The sequence below is a fragment of the Pseudochaenichthys georgianus genome, chromosome 7, assembly GCF_902827115.2.
Source record: "Pseudochaenichthys georgianus chromosome 7, fPseGeo1.2, whole genome shotgun sequence".
Taxonomy (NCBI): domain Eukaryota; kingdom Metazoa; phylum Chordata; class Actinopteri; order Perciformes; family Channichthyidae; genus Pseudochaenichthys; species Pseudochaenichthys georgianus.
The window spans coordinates 26,920,557-26,941,979 of record NC_047509.1 but is presented as its reverse complement, the minus strand read 5'-3'; the positions used below and the strand labels follow the sequence as shown (position 1 = coordinate 26,941,979).

The 21,423-nt window shown below is 43.3% G+C and overlaps 1 protein-coding gene across 2 annotated transcripts in view; it reads right to left on the bottom strand.

Annotated features, from left to right (window-relative positions):
* Window positions 1-2,153: 2,153 nt before the first annotated feature.
* The window catches only part of sema3bl (sema domain, immunoglobulin domain (Ig), short basic domain, secreted, (semaphorin) 3bl), an 81,707-nt gene continuing 62,437 nt past the window's right edge, over window positions 2,154-21,423 (bottom strand). The window contains exons 11-16 of one of the 2 annotated variants that reach the window (XM_034086821.1): window positions 10,975-11,206; window positions 10,770-10,861; window positions 10,497-10,538; window positions 10,177-10,402; window positions 9,309-9,439; window positions 2,154-6,767 (exon numbers count right to left, since the gene is read on the bottom strand). In XM_034086821.1, coding sequence (XP_033942712.1) covers window positions 6,255-6,767; window positions 9,309-9,439; window positions 10,177-10,402; window positions 10,497-10,538; window positions 10,770-10,861; window positions 10,975-11,206 — 1,236 coding nt within the window. In that variant the 3' untranslated portion in view covers window positions 2,154-6,254. The remainder of the gene's footprint in view (window positions 6,768-9,308; window positions 9,440-10,176; window positions 10,403-10,496; window positions 10,539-10,769; window positions 10,862-10,974; window positions 11,207-21,423) is intronic. The other variant, XM_034086822.1, reaches the window with a different exon arrangement.

The window sequence follows — 21,423 nt, the reverse complement described above, 5'->3', positions numbered from 1 at the left end:
ACCCTAACTGGACTCTAATCTGCCTCTGCCACCATCAAAGGTGGTTTACATTATTGAATGTCAACTGCAATCAATGAACCTGTAGTGCTGGGCATTATAAAAAGGTCATCTTCAAGTTTGTATCTTGTTGGTCGAACGCACTTATTGTAAGTCGCTTTGGATAAAAGCGTCAGCTAAATGCAATGTAATCATTAACATTCTAAATGTGTTAAAAGACAAAGTTTGTGCTCAAGGGAAAGCAACCATAACCGAAAGTAACGTAACTATAGGGTGTGTTTGTCTCAAACTTGATTGGATACAATTGTTTGCAGGTTTTTTTTATGTGTCTGTGGTTGTATACATGTGCTTGTGAATGTATATAAAACCGTTTACACTACAGAGTTAAGGATTGTGGTATTCTGTTCCTGACAGCTGTGGGCGGTGTTAGCCATGGTTGTTTGAGTGTATTTGATTTCTCATAAACACTGAAGATAAGTGTTTCTATACAGTTGGTACTGAAGCATGAGATGTGTCCTTCTGTGTATGAATTAGTTTAAATACTGTATGTGAGCTGTTACATTTGTTTTTATTAAAAAGCAATGCTATATGGCGTTCATACTGTGTAGTAATATTAGCTCCCTGAAATTGCACCTAAAATGCTGTCAAAATGTTGAATGGCAATTCAGCCTCCATAATCGTCAACAGTGAAAGAGACAGAAATAAATGGAAAGGAAATTGAAAATACTATCACATGAGCCTTGTTATAACCAAATATGGCAGGTCATTTCAAAGGGATTTCTGACTTCCTGACAAATTACAGGCTTTAATAAGAGGCTCATGAAATAAGTCGTTCCTATTGCTCCTAGCAGTCATCAAGAAGGTCCAGCAGCGTCTGCACATCCTGAGGGTGCTGAGGAAGAACCACCTGGACCCCAAGCTGCTGGAGACCTTCTACCGCTCAGCCATAGAGAGCCTGATGACATACTACATCACCGTATGGTACTCCAGCTGCACTGCGGCTGACAGGAAAAGGCTCCAGAGAGTGAAAATCAGAGAAAATCATCGGCTGCCCTCTCCCCTCCCTGATGGACATCTTCATTTCCCGCTGCCTCAGTAGAGCAAATAATATTGTGAAGGACAGTACACACACCCTGGTCACCATGTGTTTGACATGCTGCCGTCCGGACGGCGCTACAGATGTCTTAAGCAAAGACAAACAGACTTAAAGACAGTTTCTACCCCAGAGCAATAATTGCACTTAACTCCAGCATTCATTGACACAATATATATATATATATATATATATATATATTTGTATACAAACTCAAACACATTTGACTTAAACCGATATATTCATGCACTTTAAACTTATCTGAATATTGAAGTATGAATGCTTGTTGTTTGTATGTTGTCTTCTCCATGACACCGAAAGTTTTATACCTTGCAGCGTTTGGTCTTTATTTATGACCATGTATGTGCGTATATTCATCCTGCATTTATGTGTGTTTATGTGGCTGCAGTAATTGTCCGGGTGTGAAGTCGTTTAGTGGGTTCGTTTGCAGGTTTAGTTTTTATGAGATGGTCTGTTTGCTGAAGCGACAAGCAGCCATTGTTACTGCACATTTCCACAGATGCTGGCTGCCCAATTACCCTGCAATCACATGCATGGCCAGACCCAGGCACTGGCTAGCGTAATGGGCCAACACTCGGTCTGTAAATCTGCAATCACCCGCTCATGCAGGCACATGTCCTCCTGGTTAATAACACTTCTGAGAGCACACGCAGAAAGAGGAAATACCACAGCTGTTGCACAGATACACCTTTTTTGTTGTAACTTCATTATGGGGAGTACTCACTACCAGCATTTCTTTTTGACCTCAAGGTTAGGTTCCCCCAAAAGTGTTTCTGATTTTAACATTAAAATACCCCTTAATTGCCAAAGGGATTTTTGTTGTTTAGCGATGCACATTGTGGGCCATGTGTATAGAAAGAAAGACAAAAACACATAAACAAATAGAAATAATAAATGAAAGCAGACGATGCTGTATTTTATAAAGGTGGTTCATTTCAGGGCATTATTGTTTGTTTCTGTTTACACTGGCACCAATAGTCTTGCCCTGCCATTGCACTTAAAAAAACTTTAAGTGTAATTACTTCAAACACTCAGTCAAGGATAACTTTCTGTTAGAAAATCAACTTTTAATGCTGTTAAAAAGCATACAAGTACATAGCATGCATGGTACAAAGACACTTAAATAAAACATAAATATTGATTCAAAGTCATAGATCCCAAAACCAGCACAATTTTACAGTACAATAAAAGGGACAGAGAGTGTTGTTGCCTGTGTGTTCAGTAAGTAGGAAACCCATGTGTTGAGTTCATGATGGCTTTCTTGTGCCTATTGGACAGCTGACCCTCCAAGTTCTTGGATGTCATAGTCCTGAGATAGATAAGATGTATTTCCTAAATGTGTTTGCTGCAGTAATTGCTTTCACAAAGCGAACCAGACCAAATATATGTATCTACTTCATGTAGCGAAGTGCAGACAATCAGAAATTAGTGAAATCACCTGGTGAAGTTTGACAGGTGCAAAACCCTGCTCCAGGTTTACCACTTATCACAATGTATTGACCATAGTAGAGTTTTTGTCAAATTATAAACCCATCAAGTGTTCTCTCCACAACACTGTAAAATACAAGAGTTGAATATTTAAAAAGTAAAAGGTGCTGCAAGTTTTGTGTTTGAAATGATATTTAAAAAGTATTAAACTACACTGAACTTGCTAGATGGTTGGACAGTTGGAGTTGAAAAAAAAAGTTTGAGATTAAATACCACATCAAACTTTGTACAATTGTACAACAACTAATATATTTGAAGGATTTACAATGGGTGTGTTAAATATAGACCAGTTGTTTTTGGTCAGCAACTAAAAATGCCATACCTCGCAAGAAAACATAAATACTAATGAACCTTTAGTATGATGTCACTTTAACTATCAAATCACTTTGCAGCAAAAGTGGTGTCAGCCTTTATTTTGGTGGTTCCTTCATGTCATTTGCTGAAAATGGAAAATTGTATTTTATACAATTGGACATTTAGTTTGCAATCATAGTAACACAAGTAATACCTTAAACTGTTTTCAATTCCTGATGACAGTAATGCAGAGTCAACATGGGCCAACGTGAGGAAAAGGTACACCCCCCCTCCCACACACACAACAGGGAGGAGTAAAGCAGGGGTCGTCACAATGATGCCACCACATCAAAAAAATATTTTTTATAGACAAGAGCAGAACAGACAAAATAATTGTGTAGCTCTTTTCACCAAAATCATGACAAGACTAAAATCTAAACTTAAGTGACAATTTTATTAGAAAACAAACTTTCAAGAAGGTTATCTACAACATAAAACACATTTGTATCTCTTTTTACCGTGCTAACTGTCTCTTGGTTCCGTACAAACCATGCTCCTGTCCCTCTATCACTTTTCCCCCCGGTATAGATATACATCAAAAGCAATATTTTTAAAGGAAACACCATAAGTGGACTCTAATAGCCGGTCTCCCAATCCTCTAACTAGGAAAATAAACGTTGCTAGAGTAAAATGTGTGTTTAAGAGTGCTGTACAAACTGGGGATTTTGTTCTTAAATACTCACTTTATACTGATGAAAAACAGGCTTTAAAAAGGTAATAGTATTTTATAAAGGCAAATAATGCCTTCACAAGATGCTCCAGGTACCTTACTTTTTGAAGATCTCTCCCCTTTGTTCTTTTCAATTACCGACTCTCCCTTTTATTTGTCTCTCAGGAGCCATTCACACGCCATGAAGGTTACACAGGGTCACCAAGTTCACTGGTGTTAATGTTGTTTCCTGGATAATTTTAAACAGTGAGAGGGCTCACAGGATATCTATGCGATCTTTAATATGTACACATTACAGGGACTTTACCCTCCAGCGGACATATTGGTGCAGGTCCTCCATTCTTCTCAGCTTTTAGTGAACATCTGTTTGTGTTTCGTTATATGTCTTTAAATAGATCCTTTAAGAATGCTTAAGTTTATCCAGTTCATACTTGAAACTGCTTACTTCACCGCTTGACAGCCAACATTTGTTGGCTGTGAACTATATCCAACCCATCATTCTCACAACTCTCCACTCGCCCTCATTGATGTGGCCAGGAGGGGCTGCTCAATGTGCGATGCACCTGCAAAGCCGCCATTAATATATTATAATTGTTACATGGGTGATAGTTTTGAAAGTAACTCTTAAAATGTATTTCAGTCTTCTACACACAGCCCTTACTGAAATTGAAGCTTGGCATTTATCTTATAACCTTGCGACCTGTCTTACATGTTCTCCTCTCTCTCTTTACAAATTAGAGTTGATTCCATGCTAACCCTAACCCTAACTCCATGGCCCTGTCCCTTGTGAAAGAACACGTTTTTTTCAATTACGGTCAAAGTTACAGTATATTTTAACAACAAAACCTGAAGTGAATAACAATGTGGAGTATCATGTGTTCAAACCATGAACCGTCATAAAACCAGTGTTTACAAAGCAGAAAGCACAAGAGGACTCAGCCATTAGAGCTGACCCCTTATTTTGTTCCCTCTTTTGTCAGTAGCGAGCTACAGCATACAGAGGAACTGTGGGGAAATGAGTTTAGGGGATGATGGATGTGTGAGGTGAGGCTAGGACAAAGAGGTCCGTCTTTTGAAAAAGATATTTGAAAATGACACTTACTCAAGACATAACATTTTGAACAATAACATGTGCACTCTAAATTGGTGTTTTGTATCCCAATTGAGTATCATTGATTCATATACGTAATCCCAGGGAAGCAACTATCAGCGATCGACTGTGGCCATTACATTAGGTACATTCCAGGAGGTGTTATGGTATGTGCCCAAAAGCGTGAAAGTATACCGCTGTGAAGTATCCCTTTAAGGGTCGTGAGGGAGGAATCTTGATCTGTAGCTGGTTTTAATGGAAAGTTCAACCCACAACACTAAAAATAAAGCAATGTGCCTTTAATCTGTTGAACCATCAACAGTCGTCACGTGCTTCCAGTTTGAGCTAGTTGAGCTTATGCATTCATACATAAACGGAAAGCCCACTCACCCATCACACTGAATGCATAAGCATGAGTGTGTTTGTGTGTGTGTGTGCGCGCGTGTGTGTGTGTGTGTGTGCGGGTGCAGTCGAGAGAACAGATACAGAAATGCCTCATTTTAACTGCATGGTTTGGCTCGACTTGACTCATTTTTGGTAATGGATGCTTTTCTCAATTTTCTGTTCCTCAACCTCTTCTTCAACGCAAAATAGTGCTTTGTTCCACTCTTTCTGGATCAATTGGCAATCAAACAAAGGAACACATTTTAAATGAAACCAAACTAATGACTTTTCCCAATGTTTTAACTTCACCTTCTAATAGTGGTTCAGTTCACTACAGGACCCTCAACCAAGGCGCAACCAAAAACAGTACCAGGTGCTATCCACAACTTGTGCCACAATAAAAAAGAACAGTCAAAGCAAGTCGAGCCATAGCATACATTGCATTTCAAAGGCGGCAGATGTCTTACCCTGGGAGCATTAGCTGCAACTAATACACTGCAATCCAAGTTATTTCTTGGCTGAAGTCACACATGAATATTTCATTTTTAAAAAGCCAAGTGCAGAGCAGGGCAAGAAACGTGGTCACTTAAATACCAATTGAGAAAGAGATGAATCCAGTGATTGTGAGAAATGCGAAAACAACAAATGGAAAATAAGTGTATGTGTCTGTGTCTCAGAGCTGACCTTGCCAGGCTTGCTATACTCCAAGCATGCAAAATATGTAAATGTTCCTCTCGTTTGAAGCACTTTGCCAAGATCTAACACACATCATCAGAGAGTTGCTCCAAAGGCATGCGTTGTAGGTCTTTGCGAAGGTCTTATTTGACTTGATAAAATGAAAGCTGTCATTTCAAAGCGTGAAAGTATACAAGGGCAAACTTGTGAAAGCAGGAGAAGTCCATGGATATCAAGATTTAAAAAAAACAGCCACTCCTCTTCACAATAACAACCTGTTCAGTAACAGTCTCTTTTTGTGCCATCATTCCAGAAAACCAAACACTTCCGAGTCGTTACAATACAAATCTCAGTGCTAGAGTTTCCACAAATAGGAGTTGATGCTGGCCTCTTTGCTGCCCGTATTATCCTGTCCTTTGCTGCAATCTTTGTCCCTTTTTTTGTCTTTCATTTTCTCCTACTTTACGCTCACTTTCTTTCAGTTACTCCTCCCATGCGCTAAGGTCCCTCGGCGTCCGGTTGCGTTCGCCGGAGCTCTTGCTACGAGCCTTCCTGGCACTCTCCTGCGCTTGGCGGTTTTTCTCCAGCATGCTTTTGTGTTTCCTCCTCAGCTTGTCGTTGCACCACATCCTCTCACAGTACTCCTCAACGTGGGGCAGGTTGGACGGCCCAATCAGCTGCATGATATCCTTGAACCATGTACGCGATTGGCCGATTTGGCTTGATGAGCCGCCCCTGCTGTATGTGCTACAAGGCATCCATGCTCGGTAGCTTCCTGTGGACCGGTCTTTGTACGCATCAGAGAGGCCGGCGTTGTCTCGTGCCATGAGCTCATCCACAGTGTCCCCCTGGAGGACTTCGAGGCTTAGGCGGGCCAGGGTCTGTGTGAAGCCGTGCTCTGTGGAGCGGCAGATGTACACGCCTTCATCCTGGCGGGAGAGGCGGCGAAACAGGAGGCCCTGCTCTGTAGACATCACACGTACATTCAGCTTTACCTGAGTGGGGCAAAGGGATAATATGTGTCAACATTTAACTCCTATACATTAAATATATACAGCGGAATTAAGATTTTGGGTAATCATTTTTTTGTTATAGGTCCCATCATATGCTTTTCTGGTTATTACCCGTCCCCTTGTGTGTTATGTAGCTTTTTCTGCATGTAAACGGTCTGCAAAGTCACAAACCCTCAAAGTACACCCTGTAGCGAGTACAACTCTAACACAGAAAATACGTGTCTATTAGGGCTGTAACGGTATCCGTATTCGTCCCGTACCGTCACGGTTCGGACATCACGGTTCGGCACATGCAGTCACACGACGAATACGCCTTTTTTTTTTACGAGTGGGAAAAAAGTAATTCAGGGCAGTATCCACTACACTATATATAATCCAGGGGGCGGTATTGCGCCTAAAAGCTGTTTGTCAGCCGCCCTTAAACAACAAATGAAGAACAAGAATAAACAACAACAAAATGAACTAAATGCGAAGAAGAAGAAAAGTTAGTATGGTGAGTTCAGATAACACACAGGAGCTAGAACCCACCTGCTTCTTTTAAATCAGCTGTGTGGGAACATTTCGGGTTCCCTGTGGACTAGAATAACGATGAAGTGTGCGAGTGGTGGATCGGACGAGGGCGGTGTGTTGGCGTTGTTCTACAGTGGTGCGGTATGCTAATGGAAACACACGCCAAACATGCTAAATCATATCAGAAGGCATCACCCAGATTTGCCACTCACCGGAGCCCGGCAAAAGACAACAGCTGTTCAACAGCTGATCCCCGCTGTTTTTAAGAAGCCAATAGACATGAGAGGAGAGACCAAAATAAATAACGGAAGCTTTTGGCATATGTTTTTCAACGACTTTGCGCTCTTGAAACACTTTCTTATTATTTATGATGTAATATTTTCAAGACATTCTTTTTAGTTTTACAGCTTGATGAAACCTTTTTGTTTGACATCAGCCATTATAGATACTATGGCCATCTGAGTGTACTGTACTGTGTATGGTTTGTTTTTAACTGTTTAATACAGTTAATTATTCAAAATGTCAGAGTTCTTTATTTTTAAACTGAAACTTGCACTACTGTTCAAACATAAATAACAACAAACCTGGAATTATGCATTTGGGACTTTTTTTTGCTTTTTCTTGTTGTCCCGAACCGTACCGAACCGTGACCCCCAAACCGAGGTACGAACCGAACCGTGACTTCTGTGAACCGTTACACCCCTAGTGTCTATGCTGCCCCAGAACGCCTCGTTGGAGATTTGTCTCTGGAGCCCGCGGAGCTGTGAGGCGGAGCTCTAACAAGGCGTGTAGGACAGAGAGTGAATACACATACTATACAGAGATGCTGTATGAGAAACCAACATGGAAAATTGAACAATGTAAATCTATTCTAATAGACCACAACAATGGAATTATGATCAGTAGAAATGGCCATGTCATGGGACCTTTACAATTGAAAACTACAATTGTATTTCAGATTGGACAGTGATCAATGTGATTACGTTGCCAATAATCTATGAATGGTGATTCCGAAACAACAAATTAGCTTTTGCAGTGTTTAAACAAAGTTAAATAACCTTTTGACTATAAATGCAAAGATTTTAAATGTCTGGGCTAAAAATGGGAGTTTACGCCACTCATAGCCTTTGTAGTTTTCATGAGACTATAGCATCTTTATTTATCGTAGATGTCTTTTTCGTGTAGAAAAATGAAATCTGGAATATTTGGGCAAAGAGCGTAATCCAATTTGAAGCATGACAGAAGAAGGGCTCTTTTGTACTTTTTCTACGCCTTTTTCTTTTCTCTCATTCTCTCTTTCTTTCTTTACCTACCTCAACCCAAAGTCTCTCCTCTATTCATTTTTGATTATTTTTTCTCTATTTTCCTCCCCTCTCTTCGGCTCCCATCCCTCTGCTTGTCGAACTATCCCTCTGTGCCAACACAAACATGGCAGCCTTGTCAGCTGAAGTGGCAGCCACATGTTTATTTGCAGGGAAATGGATAGGGGTGGTAATGCCTTAATACTTGCACGGCTGACCGAGATGCTCGGTTGGGAGAAACAAACTCTCCAACAAATGAACGATTACTGTGGGTGTGGGCACACACGGAAAAATACTTTTCTAAGTAGTGCTCCAAATTACTTTGCAACACTGTTTAAGTCACAGTGACAGGCAGACATTGAGTGACACTTCAGATTTCTGCGGTCAATTTTGGAATTCACTGTTTATCTAAGAGAAAGAGTACTTGTGCATTTTCCTTTGAAATATAATTGCTTAATTTCAACCGTATGTCAAATGGCTGTCAAATGTGTCAACCAAATTCACAACTCACTTTTAAAGGCAGAAACTCCCGCAGTAAAATACATTTAGTCCGGCAGTTACTTCAGCCACCGTTGGCCAGAAATGTCATTCCTTCCCTCATCTGTCTCCAAATTCTAACCAACCTTCTTCCCATCATATATAAATTGGGATAAGGGAGTATTTTATCATCACGATTTTGGTGTTGATGTTATATATTTAATTATAATCTTACCTCCTCCTTGCGGTCATCACGTTGGACAAGCCAGCTAACTGTGGCCTGTGGAGAGCGAGGAACACACTCCAGGAAGGTGCTGTTGTTCTCGGTCCCATACACCACTCTGTCTTCTGTCACGTCAAGGTCTTCTGGATGAAAGAGGGATTGTTTTGAATAACAAAAACATTGTAGCCAGTTTAGTCAGTCCAAAATGCTACTTTCAACGTACTGGCAACAAAGAAAGCTTTAATCTAAATGGCAAAAATACAGGAAATACTGAGGATGTCGGTTGATATAAAAGTTTTTTAAAAATCGCAGTGTCTTTGCCAGTACATTGTGAAAAGTTCGCTCGTTATTTAGAATAAAACTAACAAATAGCAGATGTCTCAAGTTGGGAGGATATTTCAATCCTAGCAAAGAAAACACAGGCCTCAGGGAGTTTGACTTCAGCAACAACTTGACACCTTGGCACAAAGAAACGTTATAAAATGCGGGTTCATCCAAAGGCCTTGAAGAAGGTATATGTCATCACCTCGCCACCACCATACCTTCCGTCAGGTGAGCAAACATCCCTCTCAAGCCACAGCTTTTCTTTCCCTTTTTGTTTGCTCTTGTCATATGAACGCTGATGGCTTTAGATAACCTCAGTTTCTGCTTATCTGTCAATCTATAAGTTTGCACACACACACAAAAACGTTTCTTTTTTATCTTCCCCTTTTAAAGCTTGCTAGGTAAAACAGTGCATATTATTAGTTTAAATTGTCTTATGTTTTTACAAGGTACCAAAACGTGACCAGGTGCTGTCCAGATTGTCACTGCAACCAATTAAAAAGTAGTTGTGCATAACAAACATGAAGCCTAAAAAATAAACGGTTTAGTTGTTTACCACTCAGATTCTGATCCACACACTGCAGCACAGGGTTTCCGTGCCTGATGTCCTGTCTGCGGTAGCGCCGTTTGCTGTTGGGCGTGTAGGGGGCACACACTGATCCGTCCCAGGCGCAGTAAGGGTCTCTGGCCAGGCAGCACTCGGCACAGGCATTCCCATAAGTCTCACAGCGGTGCAGCTTCACCTGCGCTACTCCTGCTGGGGAGCCCACATACAGGGCTTGCTGTTGGAAATAATGAGAACAGAAGAAAGGGAGTAAGGCATGATGTTGATCATAGAATTGGTTAGAAGCATTATTAATAGTAATCTTCTCTTACCCTTTTCACGGATATGTCCATCGATGTTATTGGAGTTGGCACCTGCAATAATTAAAATAATTGAACTTTTACGTATGAAGAAGCTTACAATAAGAAAAGTGACAAGCTCAAGAGTAGAATTACTGTTAAAGAAAAGGGAGGAAACAGCTTTTCTCGAGAGCCATCTTAGTGTATCCTTATCCGACTACAAAGAGGGTTTCATTGATACGATGAATATAATATATAACGATGAGTCAGCATTATTGATAGGACACCTGACAGAGTAAAACGTACTTTAAAGACTTGTAGCTCCTCCAGTGTGACCTCCTCTGTCTCCAGGCTGTTCCCACTGTGTAGGGCAATGACTTTTAATACTGTACCAACGTCTGAAAGACACACACCAATAAATGACAAAGTTAAAAAAAGGGAATAAAACATATAAATGATTCTCTCCCACAATATGTAATATATTTTAATATTAAATTCACATCAATATTACCTGTGCCAATGAACATTACGTCATACTGCCCGTCCTCCGCCTCGACCCGGTCAACCACGATTTGTTTCAGCTTGTAAGGCAAGTTGGCCTTTACGAGCACAGGCTGACGCAGAGCGGGAAACACCGGCCGCCACATCAATGGGTGGCTGCGGGCAAACTGCAGCACTGAATCAGGGAAGTCCTTCGTGCTGCCAAACTCTCTGCCGGGCTGGTTGGTGATTTTACTAGGGCACTGGAGGTAGGAAACATGTGGAGAAACAAAGGAGATGGTTATTAAAGATGTTGGCAACATCCTTGGCTAATTAATAATGAGAAAGCCTATTTCTGGCTGTTTTCCATCTCGACTTTAATTCCCACCATGTTCCACCACTTTAGGTGTGTTTCCAAAAGCAATGTGGAATAATTATGGTCTTTAAGACTTCTCAATGAACCCTCATTAGCACTTTTATTGTGCCTGAAAACTTTGGATGAAAGTTCAAAACCATAGTTGTAAAGCCCTTGGTTTGGAACCAGCTTATCGAGGCAGAGTGTGCTGTTAGTTAACAACTCTCCCATTCGTGTCACTGTAATTACAAGATGAATGTGCTGGTTCTTGGCAGAGATACTGTATCAATCAAATAATCAAGAGCGTTGAACACAGTCCAAATAAAGGCATGTACGCAAACCATATGACGTGCGTTTCAACTGAAGCTTTGCAGTTTTGTACAATTAAGATCAATAAGGGCAGCAATGGGGCGAAGGCCAGTGTCTGGGTTTACAAGACTCAAATGTAGGCTTATTGGGAAAAATAGCACAAAAGGGGACAATACAAAGGTGCTTTTGGGATTCATTTTACTCAAATAGTGTCACTTGAATGTACCAGTGAGCTTCAAAATCGGATTAGAAGCTCTGTTGGGAATAATCATTGCATTTAAGCTTTGAAATATTTAGAAGTTGCTTTAGGGCCTGACAAACTGGTCATTTTATCATCTTGGGGTTGGGATGACAAAAAGATGTGAATAAGATAGTAATACAGCAGCAGTGACTGACTTAAATGAAAGCATATGTCAAAGTCTGACAAAAAAGCATACATTAAATGAGAAAAGGGTAGAATATAGTCTAAACACAGGAAAGCATTCCCTGATATTGCTATTCCAGACTTCCATACTGTATTATTGTTATTTCTCCTTATCACAACAGTTACTGATCGAAAATAGCTCTATAATGGCCTGGTTTCTATTTCAGAGGGTGGATCTGAACTATGCGGGGACCTTGGTCTGGAATCTGAACAAACTATTGATGTATGACATTCCTCCGAGTATGACTTACTAAATGGCTTCAATTACAATTTATTACAGAGGGTGCAGAATGTGTAGGCAAATCCAACTCCAAAACATGCTGACTTAACAGTATGTTTTGATTTAGTAGCCGATACATTGTGAATTTCAGGTATAACTCAAAATGTGATCCAAGCATACCTTTACCTTATCTTCTGGTAAGCTTCAAGCTAAACTAAATATAACTGTCATTTTAACATGTACAAAAAAACATTCTTTCACATATCTTTCAGAACGCAAGACACTATTATATTTATGAAAGATTTCCCCATCACTCATACTTGTGCAGCTGCCAATACAATTCATTGATATGTCAGCGTTTTAAACGGCTCACTGAAATACTGTGTTCATCTGTTTGTGCAGCTCGTAAAACTGGGCCATCTCTTGTCAACTCATCCAAACTTTGCTGTCGCAAGTCAACTGCTTTCAATCACCAACAGTGAGCCAAGTTAGGATTAATGCGAGCGAGGAGAGGTGAGCATATTTGTCAGACTTCTATTCACGCCCATTATTACTGTGTATGTGACTGTGTTTGCATGGTGTTAGTGCATGAAACAGACCATAAGTAGAGCTGAGGTTCAAATCATGGAATAGGACTTATTTCTATATCAACCTTTCAAATTGTGGTTTTAAGCTTCGGAAATCTTTCACTTTTCTGTAAAACTTCAATACAGCCCATGGTTTACAGTATTATTTTGACGTACTGCATAAATTAGGTACCAATAAAGTATCACCTAGTTCCTACTAAAAATGTACAGTTGAAGATACCCAACGAAAAGAAACGAGCAACAATAAGTTAGCAGAAGCCTCAAACCCCAAAATTGACACTCCCTTGACAGATAGTTGAGTTCTGACACAATGAGGTAATGGATAAAGTATATTTTAATCAAATGTAAGTCTTTTTTTGTTTTGGGTAACCAGTGCCTTTATTCTAAAATGAAAGGGGATGACATGCTATAATGGCCCCATTACCAGCAGCTCTAATGCCCCAATGTATGTTTTTTATGGGAATAAATACACGTGAAAGTATGAAGAAAAATATACAAATGACACTCTGAATATTGGTGTGACAGCATGATACATTTCTATTGATTTAAAAATAGATTATAGAAGTGATTTTTATGTCAGAAATCAATCCAAGAGAAACATCTAGTTACTTGAAAGACTGCATGGATCATCATGGATACAATTATTCTGGTAGCAACCCAAAAGCTTGAGTTTGAAGTATCAAACCTACCACTTTTCTATGTCAAATTATTGTGAATGACAGGCAGGCAGAGTAAAGCTTCATATGGCTCAGTCCAAGTAGGATTAAAGCTCTGGAAACTTGGAAACCAGACTATCCTATAATTCTTTCTATCACAGAATAGATTATTACATTGATTTTCAAACAATGTGCAGTGCTATGACGATCCAAAATAAACATCCAGGGAGGATTAATCCACTACATCTCTCATACTGCACTTCTATTTTCCATTTCTGGGTGAGTTTTGACAGGTGCGAAAGCAGACATGATAGATATTACACAGTGTAACAATAGGAATCTGTTACAAAGAAAACTCCAGGAAATGAAAATATTCTGTCTGTTGTGTGAGACAAAAAAAGTAGGTCATTATAATTGTTTTACTAGAGAAGAGGGAGAATATTTTAACTACAGCCATCCAGCAAGCTGTTCTTCATCATATTAGTTTTGATGAATATCTACTTTTTTCCTTCCTATCTGTGCCTTTTCATCAGCCTAACTTAAGTCATCACCCTTTTTCCTGTTTCCTCTCTCTCTCTCTCTCTCTCTCTCTCTCTCTCTCTCTCTCTCTCTCTCTCTCTCTCTCTCTCTCTCTCTCTCTCTCTCTCTCTCTCTTCTCTCTCTCTCTCTCTTTCTCTCTCTCTCTCGTTTCAGGCCAAGACATTCCTGTTAATCAGAGAGTCAGTGGAGTGGAACCACAGAAGTGTCTGCTCTGTTCTCACATTATTCATATTCCTTCTTCCTCCATACAATTCTGCAGTCTGGTAATGAGGCGGAATAGAAAGCGCGACCATTTGTGTGTGTAAGTGTGTAAAACAAGTCTGATTACAATGATGTGGTTGAGAGGACATGACAGAGCTCCGCTGAGAGTCAGGATGTAAACCAGGAGAAGTCTGCACAGCTGCACTGCAACATCCAGTAGTTAACATTACTGATAGGGAACTTTCTACACCTCATTTTTTATGCTTTTAGCACCTTTCATATTGTTCCTGCCTCTCTGTTCAGAGTAGGCCTATTGGGTCCGAACTAATGCATTCTCTGTCATAACATGTCCATTCAGGAATACATACCGTAATCAAGGCTTTGGCAATAAGGTTGAGAAGTCGCCAATTTTATGTTAATATTTGAGGCTGTAGTTCTCATTCATAACACTCCGTTCGATGTCTCACTATGGGATGCGCCTCATCGCGGAGCAAACAGAAGCATCAATCTCATTACGCCAATCCTGATTGGCTGGTGATCTTGACGTCAGCGTCAGGGAATTCACCACCTATAAGTAGCTTGCGTCACAACGCATGCGTCATTCAAACACCTCTTCTCGCTTCAGAGCACATCTCTACAGTAGCCGGGCAAGCTTCACTGTCCACAGACTGAACCCAAATACCCATTTCGGTCGACGGGCGCTCGCCGGCTACTCCTTCTGCTTCGCAGGAAGACGGTAGTACTAACGCAGTTAGTATTAAAATCGACCTCGCCCTTCTCTTCCCGAGAAAGTAAGGTAGGTCCGATTTTTTAAGCTAGCAGCACACCTGTTGCTAGCTCGCTCCCTCTCTACCGACACCACGGTAGCGAGGAAGTTTTTCTTTTCTCTTCTCCACGGAAGAAGAAAGGATTAAAAGAGCATACTGTCACACCAGTCAGTATTCTCCGGGAATAAAAGACCCACACCGTCCTTTTCTCCGGATTCATTTCATTTCATTTCAAACCTTTATTTATACAGATACATCCCATTGAGATCATTAATCTCTTTTTCAAGGGAGACCTGCTCAAGTAGTTCCACATGAAACATAAAAACATAAACAGAACAACATACAGCATCATTTACATAATTATCCACATAAGCAGGTACCAATAGCTTCCGATTGACTAGCATCCAACCAAGCTTTAAAAACATTTAGTGGCTACAGATTGTTCAGTTTCCATTTAATTTGCAGACTATTCCAAGACAGAGGAGCTGCGCATCTAAAAGCTGTCTTCCCTAAGACAGTCCTAGCAGTTGGCACATTTAATAAAACCACTGCATTCGATCTCAGGCAGTAGCCACTTACAATTCTCCGAGAGATCAGGGAGCAGATATAAGATGGAAGTTTCCCTAACATGGCTTTGTATATAAAAATGTACCAGTGACTGAGCCTCCGTACAGTTAGTGAAAGCAAACCAGCCCTTGCATACAGGGTACAGTGATGGGTTAATGCTTTACAGTTTGTCACAAATCTTAGTGCGCTGTGCTACGCAGCATCTAACTTGACCAGGCAATTGGCAGGTGCATTCATATAGACCAGATCCCCATAGTCCAGCTCAGGTAAAAAGGTCACAGTGACTAGCCTTTTCCTGGCCTCAAGCGAGAAACAGAACTTGTTCCTGTAGAAGAAACCTAGCCTAACCCTCAGTTTTTTTAGCAGGTTATTGACATGAAGTTTAAAAGTGAGACAATCATCAAGCCAGATACCAAGGTATTTGTAACAGGCAACAACTTCAAGTTTTGTTCCTTGCGAAGTTACAATATCTAAAACAGGCTCTGGTGTCTTTTTTGCTTTTGAAAAGAGCATTACCTTGGTTTTATCCACATTTAAAAGAAGCTTTAATTCAGAGAGCTGAGTCTGAATAGTGTTAAAAACAGCTTGTAATTTAACAACAGCCTCTTTAATGGAGGGACCTGCACAATACATTACAGTATCATCCGCATAAAAATGTAAAGTAGCTTCATCCACATTATCACCTACGCTGTTAATATATATGGAGAATAAAAGTGGTCCTAAAACAGAACCTTGTGGTACACCATTAGAAATGTTTAACCACTCAGAAGACAGTCCATCAAAATGAACACATTGGGACCTTTCAGAGAGGTAGTTCACAAACCACCCCACTGCAAGGCTGGACATGCCAGATTAAGGACAAGGTGGTAACATATTTTTCTCCCATTCTACCTGTCGAGAGCGGGCCCTCTCCACGCCACGAGGCGAACAAGATGGACGCCCCTCTCCCTCACACCAGAGGAATCAGGGACTTGGTGGCTCGACTCTGCGGCTGCGGGTTGAAGATCTCGGGCACAGACACACACCAGGTCTGTTCGTCCTTGTGAGGAATTGCAGTATCTCCTTCTCCTTTTTTCTGTTTGTTTGTCTATCTGTTTGTCTGTCTTCCTGGCTGGGCGTGGTTGACCTACTTTCCGTTTTCCGCCAACTCACCTCCGCTCCTGTTTCTCATCATCACTGATTACCACTACTCACCTGCTGCTGCTTAAAACTCCGGTTCGATCATCAGACTTCGCCAGTTCTTCGTATACTCACAGTGGTAAACTCCAGTTCCGGCTGACTAGTATTGCTAGTCTTTTTGTATACTCTTCCAGTTGGATTTTTCATATACTAATCCTGTTCTGTTTTGTGCCTGTTCCAGATACTCCATATTCCATTCCGTCCTGCCTGCCACGTCCAGCCCAACCTCCGTCTCATCCCTGCTCCACGTTCTTCCCACTCTGTTGAGAGTTTACTTTGTCTCCTGCCTGTTTTTTGAGGAACGTAAATAAATCCAGTTTTTTTGACACTACACCTACGTCTCCGTCCCAAGTGTTCTTGCATAGCGGGTTCAAGTTTTGAGTCTCTTTACGAGGAGCGTAACAGTCCTGCCTCGGGCTGGAACGAGGCGCTATCGACAACCCCGGCTCGTGCAGACATTGTGTCCGCTTCACCGTAAAGAGCCTCCGCCGACGGTTAGCACGACAAGCTAGCCTGTCGGAACAGGACCCCCCCCATGTCCACGGACCCGCCGGCCGGCAGTCAAGACACGGGGGCGTCCGCCACAGAGAGTGAACCCCTCTCCGTGTCGGTCTGGGGCTCATTATCTGCGATGGCTACAGAACCGGAATCCCGCGCCCTGGCAGGCCCGGACCCGGTGACGGCAAGACACCAAGCTCCCGGTTAGACCTCACCATGGTCTCACCCGCGGAGGATGTCCTCGAGCTGGACTACGAGGAGGACGAAGAAGAGGACGCCTCGGCATTCCTCCTGTCCGAGTCGGATGAACAGGAAGAGGACACCTTCATGTCATCGGCTCAGGCTGCAAAGCCTGGAGCGAGGGCTGCTCTCCCGGGCGATAGCACACCAGCTTCGCCCGGTCTGAGCATGGACCTGCAGGCCGTGTGTAAACACGCCAGACTCAATGTCCCGTGGCCTGAAATGGCCAAGGAGACCTCCATGTCCCGCTACGAGGGAAAACATCTTCCCCAAGCAGCGGGGAAAAAGAGGCAACTCCTTCCGGTCTTCCCGGAGATGTTGGATGAGGTGTCGGTCTCGTGGAGAGACCGGCCCTTCAGCAACAAGGTCCCAATCCAGGGTGCCTCCTCCCTAGACTGTGACGGAATGGAGAAGCTCGGCCTGCTCCGCATACCGCCCATGGAACCACTGGTAGCGGCCCACCTCCTACCGAAGGTGGGCCCGTCACCGAGCAGAAACCCCACGCTGCCAGCAAAGTCGGACCGTTGTCAGTCGACAATGACTGAAAAGTCCTACAAAGCTGCAGCGTTGTCCGCCAGGGCCCTGAATGTGTCCTCGCTGCTAACCGCTTACCAAGCGGAGCTCTGCGAGGACCTGTCGGGTAACCCGGGGGCAGCCACTCTGGATGAGATGGCAGCAGTCACGGACATTTGTCTCCGTGTCCAACGCTGCGCCGTCCAGGCCACGGGTAAGGTAATGGGGATCATGGTGGTGCAGGAAAGAGCGAGATGGCTCAACCTCACGAACCTCCCAGACCGGGAAAAGGAGGATGTGCTGGATATGCCCATCGTTCCCGAGGGAATTTGCGGCTCCGCTCTCGCCTCCATGCAAAGGAGGTGTGAGACGAAGAAGAAGGAGGACGAGGCACTCCACCTCTGCCTCCCTCGAAGGGTCCAGCCTCTGCCTTCGCAGCAGCAGTCCTTCGCCCAAGCTGCCTCGAACTCTGCTCGGTTTAAAGCACCGGATAAGCAGAGGTCGCAGCCCGCCCCGAGTCCCTAGCCCAGGCTGGAGACGAGGGCGAGCTGGCCTAGATGATCTCCGGTTCCGGCTGCAGCTCAGGCGCAGCCAACCCAGAATTTCGGCCAGCAGTCGAGGAAGAAGAAGCGAGCGGCGTGACAGCCCCTCCTTCTCCCCTCTGTGACAGAGCTGGAAGTTCATTCCCCAGCTCTGATTGTGTTCCCGCCGCCTCGAGAGATGCCTCAAAACCATCCTCAAGTCCGCACAAACACATGTCACACATTGGTTGATTCTTTTGTTATAAAACATTTGCCGCTGACGCATCCAGGCTTAAGGCCGAGGGCGCAGCGCACGCGCAGTGCCGGCTGGGGATTGTCGAAATAGAGAGTATTAGTTATTATAAAATGCGTAGTGGCAATACACCCGACTTTTCTAGTACGGGGCGCGCCTACGGGTGCTGTCCTTTCACGGAAGGTGGTCACCACGGACGCAGGTCAGACGGGCTGATAGTGTATTTACGAAGGTCGCCCGGTGAGGAGCAGAGTCCTCCAGCGGGCGCACGTAAATCACCCGGAGCTTTTAGCGGTGTTCCCCACCCTAAAACGCTTTCTGCCTTCTCTCAGAGGACACCATGTCCTCGTGAGAACAGACAACACGACCACAGAATCGTGTATGAACCGCCAAGGGAGGTTGCGTTGTCTCCAGTCACACACACTGGCACACAAACTGATCCATTGGAGCGGCAGACGTCTCCTCTCTCTGAGAGCGACGCATGTACCAGGAGTGATGCACCTCGGGACAGAACTACTGTCCAGAGGTGCACCACTCTATGCAGACTGGACTCCTCATCCAAGGATCGTGAGTCCGCTGTGGGTGCGTTACGGCAGAGCCGCGTTAAATCTGTTCGCATAAAGAAAAAATGCTCAATGACAACTGTTCTCTTTAATGCACGATTTAAACGCACCGTTAGGCGGGGACGCACTCGTACACGATTGACCTCCGGGTCTTCTGTACGCGTTCCCACCCCTGGCTCTGATACCCCCAACTCTGGCCAGAGTGAAGGAGCAACGCCACACACTTTTCCTGATGGCTCCGCCCTAGCCCGCAACGTACGGGCTGGCGGAGATATATCACTCCCTCAGAAGGTGATAAACACTATTCAGAGTGCGAGAGCTTCCTCCACCAGGTCTCTTTCCAACTGTAAGTGGAGGGTGTTTGAGGAGTGGTTCCTTCAAGAAGGACACATCTCTTTTCAATGTCCTGTCGGGGTGATTTTATCATTTCTACAGGACTTGATCGATAAACACAGAGCTTTCTCCACGATCAAGGTGTACCTGGCTGCTATTGCTGCATGCCATGTGGGCTTTGAGGGTAAGACGGCTAGCCAACATCCTTTGGTCTGCCGTTTTATGAAGGGAGCTCGCAGGCTCCTCCCTGTCTCCAGGTCGCTGGTGCCCTTATGGGACTTGGCAGTGGTTTTAAATGGGCTCAGAATGACCCCATTTGAACCCTTGGAAGGAGCTGACATGAAACATCTGTCACTCAAGACAGTGCTGTTACTGGCCCTGGCATCCGCCAAGCGGGTCAGTGATATTCATGCGCTGTCTGTACATCCTTCATGCACTCAGTTCGCCCCAGGGCAAACGAGAGTGTTGTTGAAGCCCAACCCTGCCTTTACACCAAAGGTGGTTGGTTCGTGTACCCCAATTGACATTGAGGCATTTCCTCCGCCGCTGGTTTCCTCCGGGGAGCAGCAGCAGGATCTGTTGTGTCCAGTCCGGGCTTTACACACATATATGGACAGATTAAAGGAGCTTCGTCTTAATGACCAACTCTTTGTGTCCTGGGCTAACACTCACAAGGGCAAGCCTGTTACTAAGCAACGGCTCTCCCACTGGATTGTGGAGGCAATTGCTTTGGCCTATACGAGTCAGAGTTTGCAAGCACCTTCGGGTCTGCGGGCTCACTCGACTCGGGGCCTGGCTACATCCTGGGCTTTGTTCAAGGGTGTTTCCATCCAAGACATCTGTGCAGCAGCGAGCTGGTCCTCGCCGCTCACTTTTGTCCGCTTTTACATGCTAGACGTCTCCGCTCCAAGTGTGGCCCGAGCAGTACTGGGCACCTTGTTGAGTCGGGACTCTACCTGTTCTGGTTGATCGGTGATTTTCGAGATAAGCTCGTCTGGCAATACGGGAGCTACAATTTCCCATTGTGAGACATCGAACGGAGTGTTATGAATGAGAACTATAGGTTACTTACGTAACCCCAGGTTCAGAGTAACATGAAGTGAGATGTCTCACCAGACGGCCCTCCTTGCTATGGTGAAGCGAAAAGAGGTGCTTATTTTGAATGACGCATGCGTTGTGGAGCAAGCTACTTATAGGGGGCGAATTCCCTGACGCTGACGTCAAGATCACCAGCCAATCAGGATTGGCGTAATGAGATTGATGCTTCTGTTTGCTCCGCGATGAGGCGCATCCCATAGTGAGACATCTCACTTTTCATGTAACTCTGAGGACTGGGGTTACGTAAGTAACCTATAGTTTGTGGTGCTGTGTTTTTTAATAGCTAAAGCCTTTAGCTTACCTATTGGTATTCTACAAAAATAACATTGCACTGTTTGAAATGAATGCATTGACCAGTTTCTGTTGGATGTGTTTTTTTAAAAAGGTATGAAACATTTTTGCTAAATCTGACACATCTATGTGAAATGTATGTTATGTAATAAGATGTCTTCAAGTTGATTGAGTGACAGTAAGATGCGTATCTAAAGGTTAGGTCAGCATTTAAAACAGCTCAGTGTACCGACTTACGGTATTTAATTTTCTGTCGCCATTTACATACCTATGATGTAAATGTCTTAATATTGTCTTCAAACTTAAGCTTTCAATAATTGGCCATTGATATAGTTTACCAGTTAATAGGACAGATATCAGTAGAA